This window comes from Boeremia exigua (assembly GCF_020726555.1).
Source record: "Boeremia exigua strain MPI-SDFR-AT-0100 chromosome Unknown C7974scaffold_4, whole genome shotgun sequence".
Lineage (NCBI taxonomy): Eukaryota > Fungi > Ascomycota > Dothideomycetes > Pleosporales > Didymellaceae > Boeremia > Boeremia exigua.
In genome coordinates, this window is record NW_025763521.1 from 1,725,637 (window position 1) to 1,738,402 (window position 12,766).

The 12,766-nt window shown below is 53.8% G+C and overlaps 5 protein-coding genes across 5 annotated transcripts; 2 read left to right on the plus strand and 3 right to left on the minus strand.

Moving 5' to 3' along the window:
* Nucleotides 1–525: 525 nt before the first annotated feature.
* Nucleotides 526–1,337, minus strand: C7974DRAFT_374627 (uncharacterized protein; the record flags this gene model as incomplete). The annotated part of the gene is made up of 3 exons (XM_046140159.1): nucleotides 526–1,102; nucleotides 1,144–1,166; nucleotides 1,203–1,337. 3 exons carry the CDS (start codon nucleotides 1,335–1,337, stop codon nucleotides 526–528), a joined length of 735 nt encoding a protein of 244 aa, XP_045999243.1.
* A 512-nt stretch (nucleotides 1,338–1,849) lies between these two features.
* C7974DRAFT_152618 (RING-8 protein) lies at nucleotides 1,850–3,875 on the minus strand. The gene is made up of 2 exons (XM_046135808.1): nucleotides 3,412–3,875; nucleotides 1,850–3,357 (listed from the first exon to the last, which is right to left on the minus strand). The coding sequence occupies exons 1-2, from the start codon at nucleotides 3,567–3,569 to the stop codon at nucleotides 2,214–2,216; spliced, it is 1,302 nt and encodes a 433-aa protein (XP_045999244.1). The 5' UTR covers nucleotides 3,570–3,875; the 3' UTR covers nucleotides 1,850–2,213.
* An 821-nt stretch (nucleotides 3,876–4,696) lies between these two features.
* Nucleotides 4,697–6,083, plus strand: C7974DRAFT_390724 (peptidyl-prolyl cis-trans isomerase H). Its single transcript, XM_046141492.1, has 4 exons — nucleotides 4,697–4,847; nucleotides 4,997–5,142; nucleotides 5,232–5,384; nucleotides 5,432–6,083. The coding sequence occupies exons 1-4, from the start codon at nucleotides 4,790–4,792 to the stop codon at nucleotides 5,621–5,623; spliced, it is 549 nt and encodes a 182-aa protein (XP_045999245.1). The 5' UTR covers nucleotides 4,697–4,789; the 3' UTR covers nucleotides 5,624–6,083.
* A 44-nt stretch (nucleotides 6,084–6,127) lies between these two features.
* C7974DRAFT_390726 (RNA polymerase I-specific transcription initiation factor RRN3) lies at nucleotides 6,128–8,556 on the plus strand. The gene has a single exon (XM_046141493.1). It carries the CDS (start codon nucleotides 6,250–6,252, stop codon nucleotides 8,260–8,262), a length of 2,013 nt encoding a protein of 670 aa, XP_045999246.1. The 5' UTR covers nucleotides 6,128–6,249; the 3' UTR covers nucleotides 8,263–8,556.
* An 84-nt stretch (nucleotides 8,557–8,640) lies between these two features.
* Nucleotides 8,641–12,455, minus strand: C7974DRAFT_411474 (uncharacterized protein; the record flags this gene model as incomplete). The annotated part of the gene is made up of 2 exons (XM_046143563.1): nucleotides 8,641–11,626; nucleotides 11,677–12,455. 2 exons carry the CDS (start codon nucleotides 12,453–12,455, stop codon nucleotides 8,641–8,643), a joined length of 3,765 nt encoding a protein of 1,254 aa, XP_045999247.1.
* Nucleotides 12,456–12,766: the final 311 nt, after the last annotated feature.

Consider the following 12,766-nt stretch of genomic DNA (forward strand, 5'->3'; position numbering starts at 1 on the left):
GAAAGACTTGGTGGAGCGTGGGTGTAAGAAGTTATCTATTGCGCAACAAGGCGCTCTTGACGCTACCGGTAGATGAGTAAGGAGTAGTCCTCCTCTCACCACCCCTCTTTGTCAAGATTCGTCACTTCCGCTTCGCAGCAGTCCTCCTCTTTGACAAATAACTTTGAGTCTTTTGAGTCCTTCTTCTTGTTTTATTTATTCTTTCTTTAAGCTTCGCCGACGCCTCGTTCGAAGCCTGCTTGTCTTCAGGTCGTGCTCTTTGAGTCACCCAAACCCCCCTTCATGATTTGTAGTCGGTGTGTAAGAATAGTGTCATGAATGGCAATGTGCCTACCCTCCAGATGATATTTGTCCAAAGAGCCGCATCGATTTGCGATAGAAGTCCGGCTCTATCGAGAAGAACACCGAGGCTTGAAACGTCGTTGAACGTTCTCCAGTGTCATGAGCCTCTTGCGTACTTAAGCATCTCTTGAAGCTTCTTGCACCATCACTAAGAGGTCATCTCGCGTCGATATACTTCAAGAGTTACTTGGTGGTGTGAGCGGCGATCCATCCGACGATGAGAGTGTACAGGAATGTAGCTGCAGTAGCTGTCGTGGGTATGGTACCCGCTTGGGCTCTGCATTGCTGAGTCACCGCTATTTGTGCTGTAGGAACGTCCTCGCCTGAGGCACCACCGCATGCCTCTACTCCATCTTCAAGGTAGCGAAGCGTTGAAGTCGGAGAATCTGATCGAAGATATACATACGCTGTCAAGGTGCACATGGAAAGAGGAGATGTCGTGATATGCAAGTCACTCTTTTCGACTCGAATCACAAAAGATCTACACTGAGCGTTTGCGAGCCTCCCACCAGCACATCGTCGACAGATATAGGGCATAGTCATGATGACGAGACAAAAGGTCTTCACATGCACGAAGTAGACTGATGTTGTGGTAGAGCATCCGGACCACCCGATGTTTGGTACCCTACTGCGCAGCATCCAGTCATCACAGACAAAGAAGCTTTTGACCGGTACTCCAGCTCTGGTCCAATAGACTGCAAAAAACAGCGTGTCCAACAACCATTCATAAAGCTGCGTGTCCTGCTTCTCATGGTACGCACTAGAACATCAGTAGAACGGTCCGTATGTATTGAGGCTTACCAAGACGTCCCTAGAGGACGGCCCTAGCGAGTCACGGCCCAGTGGTTCTCATAACTGACCGTAATGCCTTTGAGTTTTGGGACCGTGAACTGAACTACTTGTCCAGGCTGAAGAGTAGTACTTTCGACAACCATGCACAGGTGATACGCCAAAAAAGCAGAGATCAAGACGCGGCCGCGACAGAGCAACTTCATCTTCACATTTTTGACTTCGGAAGTCGAAGGTCATGTAATGTTTGTTCTTCAACGACATCGGTGGCTTCCTTCAGGCCATGGAGCCTCCGTGAACCCGTATACTGAACAGTGTTGCATCATGAAGGGAGTGAGAGGAAGCATGGAAGGCACAAGCGCCCTACATTGACCAAGCCATCTACCATGGAGTGTATATGTACATCCTCGCAATCGAAGCCCAGAACCCAGTCTATATCCGCAGTCTTATTATGGTTCAGCTGTCGAACGACTCTGATGGGCCTACATCATGACAATGTATGATATGTTTGCATCCTTCGTAAAATCCCACAACATATTGTGTGCATCACTCAAGATCGAGCACCTTGAAATCACGATACCATGATTGCTGGTCCTGGCGCAGAGTCATTGAACATGCTTCGTCCACAACCACAAAATGCTAATTGATCCTCCTCATTTTAGTTGAACCTTATTCAAAATTATCCACAGGCACGTCGTTCCCACATCTCATGTACACATGATGGATATGTAGTAGTATTTCATTCACACTTTACTGGCATTTTACTGAAAGACCCGGCGAATCAATGCACGAATGTTGCATGTACAATTGCAGAGCAAGTGACGATCTTATCTACAACAAATCCTCCGCTTGTGTGCGAACACAGGAGCGGCTTCAGCCCCACTGACACTGCTGTAACATGCCGATGCAGCCGGTATAAGAGAGCAGAGATGGTAACTGTAACGACAACGTGATGTGAGAAATGCGCCGGCTGGCCGACTATAGCGCTTGTATGCTGTTACGACCAAATGCTTGCTAAGAGGATCGTGAATAGCGTGAAAATCGTGTGGAAAAAGTATAGATTCGTATCTGGCATATGACGACTACCTGTTGCCGGCTTCAAGCTGGCTGGGAGTAGGCTGTGTGGTGGTGTTTGCTTGTGGCTCGTTGCGACTGCGACCAAACCATGTGGTGAACGCTGGACTCTGCGTCGTCCTGTTCGGTCGTAGCCTCGACATCCACCCTGAGTTCTCGGCAGTTTGCGGTTGCTGCGTCGCATCACTGGTCGCATCACGAGTTTGTCGGCTGGGCCGAGTCGAACGCCCAAACCGATCTACGCGGTCGGTTGGTTGTGTAGCTGAGTTGCCGATGATGACCACGCGCGAGCGGAACAGGCCATTGCGGGGGCTAGTCCATATCGCCTGAGGTGATGTAGGCGATCGCATTCCCATTGCAGAGCGACGGCCTGGGCCTGTCTGATCAGCCTCACCCTCTGGGCGAGGCTTGGGGACATAGTAGTCGGCTTTGCAGAGGGGACAGCAGGCACGGCGGCTTGTCAGCCACGGGTCAACGCAGCTAGCATGGAAAGCATGGCCACAAGTGAGTCCTCGCACGTCGTCATCGTCCTCGAGTGTATCCAAGCAAATGGCACATGTGTCTCCAGGCTCAGCCAGAAGCTCAGGAGCGGTGGCGGTGCGGATAGGATCGTCTTCATCATCAGAATCGTCGTCATCGACGCGATGACTGTGTGCTGGATCCACATCCTTCCCGGTAGTGTCAACGGTGTCTGTCCTTGTCATGGGCGATTTCTCGTCTTCGGGCTTCTTCGAGGCTGTGACGGTCTCCTTTGCTTCAGCTGGAGACAGACTAGCTCTAGGCGATGCTACTGGATTCTGCACATCCTCACGAGCCATTGCAAGAGCAGTCCCAAGTTGAGGGCTCGCAGCACCGTCCCTTGCGGAAATCGTACCCTCAACGTCCTTCAGACTGGCTGCTCGGCTCTGAGGTGCTGTCGCGATTCCACCGTTTGCGGGAAGTCCTTCGGTCTCTCGACTTGACTTCCATTGCTTGTACTTCGTCAAGGAGAACTGCTCGTTGACCTCATCCATGGTCATCAGCTTCTTCTCGCGCCTCCTCCTATGTGGTCGTGGCATGGCTGTCATGTCGATCGGTTCGCCAGTCTCGCCAGCAGCAGCGGCCGCGCGGCGGCGGTTATATCTAAAGCAGTACTTCACACCCACGATGATCCTACAAACAAAGTTAGTTGAGCCACTTTACACGTGTGACGAGCAGGGCGATTACCATAGGTTTGTGAAGACAACACCGAATCCCAGCGCAACAAAGAACAGCAACGGCGAGCTTGTTGGTCCTCCCCCACCGCCGCCGCCGCCGCCTCCATTGCCCGGGTTGGCATTGGCACTGCTAGTGCTAGCGAGCGCCGAAGTAACTGTCGTCGACATCGTGGAGTGATGTGGGTCTACGGGTCCATGTGTTTATGTAGCTTTATTGTTCTAACACAGAACTCCTGTGAAAGGGCCGTCAGGCTTAGGGATCAGGCGGGAAGCCGGATGCGGACGGCGAGGCTTGGTCGATACGGGGCCAACAACGAAATTGCGCAAAGCTGGAACACACGATGCCCTTTGAAAGACTGTGGTGTTGCAGCCGCAGCGATGGGTCGGCTTTTGGGTGGAGCCCTAGATTCGCCCGAACCGGTAGGGCGGGAGATTGGTGACGGTAACGACTTCAGGTGCTGCGCAGTGGCGACGGGCTGACTAAAAGTTGCGACTGCGGCAGTGGACGACGGGTGCACGTGAGTTGACAGCAGCTCTGTCGGCCATGCGCTTTGAACGGTTTGCAGGTGCTGTTTGACGGTCACGTCGAGTGCGACGGCGAGTGAATGTCGAAACTGGGTTGGGCAGGAGCGGCAGGGCACAGGATAAAGGACGCAGCCGCAGCACGCTCGCTAGATGGAGCCAAGCAACATGACCGGAACCTAACGAAGGCCTGCCCGGATCAGCGACTGTTGACAATTGCCGCTTCACGGACGAAGCACCGACGGCCTGTTATTTGCAATGCTTGCTTCGCAAAATTGTCACACTGAGATTCGTCATGCTATCAGGTGTTTGGGACTGTTGACGTTGCGCTGCATGGGTCCTTGCCAGTCCTCGACTCTGCTCGTGGTACGCACGACTTCAAGATCCGAAACGGACAGCATCCAATCCCGGTGAGCGCGTACGGAGTACAGAAGCCTCAGTCGCAGGAGTGGTGCTGTTACAACACCTCGTATACGGCTCCTCCGTTCCTCAACCTCAATCTTCGGGTTATCTCTCGCTCTCAAAGCGGCAGGCAGGCTTGCGCAAGTCGTCAGCACCGGTCCAATCCCTGCTCAAGTGGATACTTTTCCCCGTACACCAACCGCTTAGAGCTTGGTTCGAGTCTTTATCCTGCCTTCGGCGTCACTGGTGAAGCAGGTCAAGCGCACGATTTTTTGCGCTCTCCCAGAGATCTTCGGTGTGCACTTGCTCCGGCCTGCGACTTCTCCGGGGTGCATCTGATCGATTTCAAGGTCGTTCACTCGACGGTGAGACCCCGCGCTGTTGTTCAACCGCTGAAGCTAATGTCACCAGTCTAGGCCTGTCCCCCATCAGCCCTACTGCAATCACTTTGCACCGCCCCAACTATGGCGGACGCAGCCGAGGATAAGAATCCAATCGTGTTCTTCGATGTCACGTTGGGAGGTACGTGCCGCTTTCTCCAGGTGGTGTGGGCACACTCACCCCGCGCCCTCCACTCCGCATCTCCCTTAGGCTTAGTCCTGGTCAGACTGTCACCGCTGTCGGCACCGGTTTCGTGTGTTTCCGATGCATTTACTGATGTAAACTTGCAGGAGAGAAGCTGGGCAGAATTCAGATTGAGCTATACAAGAACATTGTGCCAAAAACAGCTGAGAACTTTCGCCAGTTCTGCACTGGAGAGACCAAGAACAACCGTGGTCAGCCACAGGGCTACAAAGGATGCAAGTTCCACAGAGTGGTAAGTACTACCTCGTTCCACTCAACTAAACACAACGCTCTCCAATCATTTTCAAGTTATGTACACAACCGATACTAATAGTAGCGTAGATCAAAAACTTCATGATTCAGGGAGGTGACTTTATCAATGGCAACGGCACTGGTTCCAGGACGATCTTCGGCACCGAAAAGTTCGCGGATGAGGACTTCACACTGAAGCACGATAGACCGGGTCTACTGTCTATGGCGAACAGCGGACCAAACGTAAGCTATTTCGCAAACACGACAAGTGCTGCGCTGACAACGTATAGACAAACGGCTGCCAATTCTTCATCATCACCGCAAAGCACGGAACGCCTCACCTGAATGGTAAGCACGTCGTTTTCGGCAATGTCATCGAGGGTATGGACGTTGTCACCAAGATCGAGAACACGAGGACTCTCGCAAACCCGGAAGGAAAGCCGGTGCAAGATGTCGCCATCTCCCAGTGTGGTGAGATGTAAGAACTCTTGGATTAACGAGCCACCTGTGAATGTCCCATAACACATTTGCTTCTGGTTCCCACCAACACTTCAGGGTGGGACGACGAGCCATGGCACCGACACTTGATGCCTGTGCACCACCACGTTATTGCACGTAGTTATCTAGAGTAGGCTTGTACCTCCAGCTACGACGTCAAGAGCGGTGTTCGCTGCAGATTCTGCGGTTCGGGCAAAGAATGATGGCGTAGTTAGCACAGGTGTAAAGTATGGCCGAGTAAAAAGACGAACGGTGACGCCCAAAAATTGCGGCCAGTCGAGCTGCACATCCACTGTAGCCAAAATTTCAAAGATGTGCATTTGAGCCCCACAGACATCATGGCTGCTTCAAGCATCACAATTCTGTATTATTCGTAGGGCCTATCAGAAGTAGGTTGTGGGACTCAAGCTTTTTGAGAGGACCCACAGAAAAGTTGAATTGAACGCCCAGGCGCCAGTCCCCGCCTATCCGTGCAGAGTCGCGTGTGTGAAGGGTTCACCATCCCACTGCACTTTCACAAACGGCCTGCCGAACCACGGAACGTTCGTAGTATTCCTCTCCTGTATTGTCTTTCCGATGTAACGATTTCGCACACGTCTATCTGCCCAACATGGTTTCTCTCGCTGCTCCACGCGTACCCCCAAGCAACTTCATGGCACCGACTGTTAGCAGCAGCCTGAAACGGAAGCAACGCGACTCGTCTCCCGACGCTGAGAACAACGCTCTCGCCCAAACGAAACGTCGTCGTGTCACCTTTGACCCCAACATCAATGTGCAGATAGTAATGGAGGTGGAAAAGAGTACGGAGCTGGTGGCGGAGGAAGTGCGCCGGGCAATCGAAAAGCACGCAATCGGCGAGAAGGGTGAATACGACCAGCTGCGGAGTACCTTCTCAGACTCTCCTACCACACCTGGTGCAGCTCATTCTGCACTGCTGCAAAAATACGTCATCGCGCTCAGAGAAAGTGTACCGCTGTTGGATTACAACTGCAAAGGGCTCGTGCATGCAATCATAGATTGCAGCTGGATCGCGCGCAATGAGGGCTTCGTGCGGGAGTACCGCAATCTGCTGCGGTCGCTGATCTCGGTGCACCCTGCGTACATGTCTACAGTTCTCCAAATGCTAGTTTCCATGTTCCTCAACCCGCCCCCTACAACAGCTAGGGCGCAAGACGATCCTGTTATTCAATCGCCACGCCTCACACAACGGATACACGAATGCCTCCGGTCATTTCTACGACAGAGTCCTATGACAAGCACATATCTGGGACCCATAATCGCATCTACATTCCCCTTCGCCGACGACACGGCGAAGGCGCACACACGATATATCAGGAATATCCTTCAAATTTCCGAATATTGTTCAGAGTTGAAGGGTGAAATATTGTCACTCATAACCGACAAGATTGTCAAGATCGATGTTCAGATCCAGGTAGACATGGACGATCTGGAGGACGACGAGGAAGAACTTGTAGGGCGAGCGATTAACGATGCGGAAGAGGAGGACATGAGCGACAACGAGTCTGTGTCCAGCGAGGAGAGCCTAGAGCCCGAGGACCGCCGAAAACGTCAAATCCAAGAAAACGTGAACAAGCTTGACGCCGTAATGGACCTCCTCTTTTCCCACTACGACTCCGTCTTCGTGAAGGGCGACCTTTTCGACAGCGACGAACTATTCGAATCTCTTCTCTCGCAATTCGCCAACATTGTCCTCCCCACCTACCGTTCGAGACACGTCCAATTCTTGCTGTTCCACTTCAGTCAAACCTCAGCCGACCTCACCGAGCGCTTCGCAGGCTGCTGCTCGCACCTCGCATTCGACCAGCTGCGCCCCCACATTCTCCGCGTCGCCGCCGCCGCATATCTCGCCTCCTTCATCGCGCGCGGCGCCCACGTCTCCGGCGCCGTCGTCCGCGATGTCTTCGACCTCCTCTGCCATCACCTCGAGCGCCTGCGCATCCAACAAGAGCCCGGCTGCAAAGGCCCCGATCTGCGGCGCTACGGCACCTACTACGCCATCAGCCAAGCGCTCCTCTACACCTTCTGCTTCCGCTGGCGCGACCTCATCGTCACCCCTGACGGCCACACGCCCACCGACGAAGACATCATCTACCACGAGGGCGACTTCACCTGGTACAACAACGTCCAGGAGATTATCCGGCGCAACATCTTCTCCGCCCTCAACCCGCTCAAGATCTGCGCCCCCAGCATCGTCGCCCAGTTCGCCCGCATGGCGCACCACCTGCGCTTCCTGTACGTGTACCCGCTGATCGAGACAAACAAGCGCGTGCGCCTCGCCCGCAGCATGGCGGGTGCGTATCTCGGCGGCATCGGCGGCCGGGAAACAGCGCTCAGCCAGAAGAGAGGCGACGACATGTTTCTCCTCGACGCGTACTTCCCGTTCGATCCGTACGTGCTGCCCCGCAGCAAGCGCTGGATCGAGCCCGACTACGTGCAGTGGAAACCAGTGCCGGGCATGCCTGTTGAGCGCGACGAGGAGGAGTCTGAGGACGAAGAGGAGGGCGATGATGAGGACGACGAGTCTGAGTCGGAAGTCGAGCCGGATGTTGCAGAGGACGTGCCCGAGGATCTTGATGATTTGAGTACTGAGGCCAGTGTCTGATTTGATGCATTTGTTTTATCATGTACGCGGCGTTCAATGGACGGATATGTTGCATAGCTTGGCGCTGGGTTGGGCATCTGCTGGGATTTCTGGTTGCATCTGCAGTCATGTTGGGACTCATGAATGCAAGTCCAGTAGGATATGAAGCATTCACGAAACGCAGTAAAAACCTCATACACATTAATGTTTGTGTCATTGCAAGTATTCGTATTGTACGTGTTACTACATGTCTTGATCAAAACGCCGAAGCGTTACTCTTCCATACCCGGAGCCCATCCCAATGAATCCGATTTTGGCTGCCAAACGCCAGCCTGCTAAACGCCAGCCTGCTAAACGCCAGTGCGCCCATTGTACCAATACCTTTCTAGCAGCGCCGCTTTACTCCCCTCCACGACTCGACATTCGGACTGTGCTCTGGTCGATCTCAATCTCACCCTCCTCGACCTCGCTCAGCTTCATCGCCCTGAGCAGATCTCTACTTGCCCTTGTGCCGTCGCGCAACTCTATCGCACCCTTGAGTAACAACTCCTGCAGCACTCGCGGGTCACTGTCCACTCCAAGTAGGGCCTCAACATCTGGGCCCCGCGGTACAGGAAAGTCGACGAGGGGGCGCCCATTGGGGCCTGCGCTGACTCTGCTGAGGCGGTGGTACGCGTACGACGGGGAGGATGAGTCAGACTCGGCAGTGTAGGGGTAGGTTTCGTCTGTATCACTACCGATGCCTAAGTGTAGACTGGCCATACGCGGATCGGACGACTCGTCGACACTTGTGTTGCCAAGGCGGCGTGCTGAGCGGAGCGGGCCGTAGGACTGAAATTTCCGCTGCGCGTGTAGGGTCAGCCGCTCGAAGTTATCCCAGAGCTCGTCTACATCTTCTTCTGAAAGCGAGGTATCGGTGGTCACGCTCATTGCGGGGGATTGATCGTCGGAGCCGAGGCCATATGCGTGAGTGTGTGACCAGCCGTCCCATATTTGCTGGGAGCGTTGGTGGGAGTGGTGTGAGTTGAGGGGCGGGATCGAGGTTGCGGGTGGTTTGTTGTGCGCTTGCATCTGCGATACTGAGGATACACCACGAGCATGCATACTTGGATGGTGCGGATCCTGGTTCGTTGGTAGGCCCTGTTCGTCATATTGTTGCGGTGTGAGGAGGCCCGGGACTGCGTGGTTGGGCTCAGACTGCGACTTCATATGAAAAGAAGCACGATGATTGTTCTGTGACAATTGGACCTGATCTTCAAGATTGAAGGGGTTATCATTCGCAGTGTAAATGGAAGCAGGGTACGTTGACTCTGAACCTGATGTCGATGGGCGATAGTCCTCAACCGTGGCCATGTCCAAATCTATCATTGATGAACGCAGAGGTGAGTTGGGGTCAGAGCTCACACGCGGGAAACCATCAGAGGTTGGTTCAGTCGCAGCTTGTCGTAGACTCGGGCGGAATCCAGACCGAAGCGTTGGTGGTGATGAGTAGTCATGCGTAGAACCACTGCCATTTTGTCTCTGCTTGGGGCTTGGACTGCGCATGGGGAACGAAAAGTCCATGGTGCTCCTGTTCTCGTCTATTGCCGTGGTCGCTGTAGAAAAGTTATACTCCTTCGTCTCGCGACGACGGGATGTGCGATTTCTCGGAGCATCATATTGTGCTTCTGCCATAGCAGCGTCGAACGTCCATTCAACCGTTTTCCTGTTTGGTTTCGGTGGCTCAGCGGCTGGAAATGACCATTCCATAGTTTTGCGATTTGGTTCGGCTGCTGGAAACGACCACTCCATCGTCTTCCGATTATCCAGATCTTCCGTTGTGCCCGGTTCTTCCGCTGGTGCATCCATTGATGGGAATGTCCACTCTCGCGTCTTGCGATTGTCTGCTGCAGACGGGAACTTCCAATCTCGAGTCGCACGCTTCGTGAGTTGGTTCTCCGCCTCAAACTCTTGCTGTTCACGCAGCTCTTGCTCGCGTTCAATCTCACGTGCGTCCTCCTCTTCCATTTCTCGTAGCAAGCTCTTGATTCGATTCGCCTTGATAGTTGGCACTTCGCCAAGATCAATACTAGGGACATGGTCGGTGGACGGGAGAGAAAAGTCCAGATCAATGACTGTCTCCCTATTCGGAGCGCCTGGGTTGAAGTCGCGAAGGACGAGATCCGAAGGCGGTCGGCCTTTACTGTCATCGTCATCGTCGATCATACTGTATCTGTAGGGCGTTGTCTCTGTGTCGAACAACTTGTTCAGGCGCTTCTGTCCTCTTGTGATCGACTCTTCCTTGAATCTAGCCTGCAGCTGTTCAAATCGTCCCATATCCGCCACCGGAGGAAGTCCCATGTAAGAGTGGCCCGCAGCGCCGCCGATGAATGGATCCGAAAACTGCGGCGCATGCTCTTGTTCGAATTCTTCAGACGTACTAAAAGTCCAATCGTCATCTTCGTCATCGTCGGTCTCTGGAGCGAGCGGATCGGGGGCTTGTGCACCAAAAACGTTGAAGAGTGACTGACGAGCGCCACCTTGTTGTTCCCAGGCATAGTAGTCCTCGACCAGCTTGACCAGCATCACCGTAGGATACATCTTCGTCGAGTCCTTCAGGTAGACGTGCTCAAGAATTTCGTCCGGCGTAGGACGATCTTGAGGATCGGGCTGAAGCAAGAAAGACACGAAGTCTTTGAGCTCGTCTGAGTACCGATCGCCCTCGAGCACTGGTACACCAGCGTTTGGCAAATCGAAAGGTGCCGACCGGTGATGTGGTGGGAAGCCGCAAGCCATTTCGTACACTGTGCAGCCATACGCCCAGATGTCGACTTCGGAGCCGTACAGAATCTCCCTAGGCTTTGCTAAGCTGTGCGGATCGGCGTCTTTGATCCACTCCCGCTGGAGTTCGGGAGCCATCCAAAAAGGCGTGCCCACGATGGTCGTACGTTTTGACTTCTGCGGCTCAAGCGTTCCAGATACACCGAAATCGCACAATTGCACGCGGCCGTCTTCAAGAATGAGGACGTTGTTTGATTTCATGTCTCGATGCAGAACGCCAGCCTCGTGAATATACTTCAGACCGAGTGCCAATTCACGGGCGATCGGGATGATGAACTTCTCCGGCAGTCCAGGTCCAGGATCCTTCAGCATTGCCATCGGCTTCATCAACGTAGCAACACTGCCACCGCTGGCGTACTCGCTTATGATCCAAAGTTCGTTGTGCACTGCCTTCGCTTCCTCGATGATGTTCACGTAGGGTCGTGCTCTACTGTCTCTGAGTTGCTGCAGAATGTCGATCTCTTTCAAGGTCTCAGACAAGTTCTTCGTCGTCATCTCCTGGTAGTCGACTGTATCAATGTCGATGATCTTGATAGCGACAAGATTGTCAGTCCTGCGGCTCTTGCTGCGACTGCATCAGCATGATCTACACCTTCAGCAACATCTACTACTCACCCTTTGAACACACGTCCGTAGGCGCCCTTGCCAATAAGTTCGTAAAAGTCGTACTGCGGCGGCTCATCGCCACTGCGTTTCGCCCTTTCTGCCACAAGCGCTTCCATCTCCTTCGCCTGCCCTATGGCACGGGCTTTCGTGCCCGTCACCATTGCTGGCGGCAGCAGCGAGTTTCGTATTGTCTCCATGTCTGCCAATCGTCTGTCAACTCGGTCGAGGTCCAGGTGTTCGCTGTCGTGATCGCAATCGAAGGGCGTCTCTGCAATGCGCTCGAGTGGGCTCCCTATCACAGTGTCCGCGCTGCTGAAGCTCTGTGCGGTGGGTGATGCGAACGGTGGGTAAGCAGCGATTCGCGGTCGAGCTGGCGGAGACTGATTGCTCGTGGGATCAGAGACCGAGTGCGTGTGTTTGGTAGCTGGGCGTGCAGCTGTGAAGAACGGGTGCGGACTTGGATTAGATCTCGTCTTGACCAGTGGCGACGGCGATGCAGCGAAGGGCGAGGTAGGTGTGAGTGGACACAAAGGGCTTCTTGGATCTGTGATAGGACTCGAGATGCTATCCTTGTCGATTGTAGAGCTTGATCGGCTAGAGTTTGATCTGCTCTTTCTTCTGATCGAGTCAGTAAGTTTGGCAAGGTTGGTCAACGAGAATGCACGAGAGCCTCGTGTGCGCGGGGTGCTCGAAGCGTTGCCACGAGGAGTAATCTCGCCCAAAGGAACGAGATCATCTACATCGCTTTTGGACCGCTTCAGCGACCGGATCGTATCTTCACCCAGCATGGTTGCGCCAATTGAGGTTCGCTGGTCGCGTGCGCAGGTGGTGTTGCATGGTGGGTGCGGAACAGCAACTCACGTTTGTTGTTATGTATTTATTGGCGCCGCCTGGGGATCAAGTGAAGGCTGGTCATCGTGTGCGTTTGTTGCGGTGTGCGAGGCGGATGTTCGTCGACATGCACCGACCCAGGGAGCAGTGGGGGCAGAGGGTCGTCAACACAGCCAGTCAAGGCGTGCTGGTCACGTAAACTGAAGGAAAGTTCGATGCAGTGTAGATGCACAAGGCACAATATAAATTAGATGCGCAAAGAGCGTTC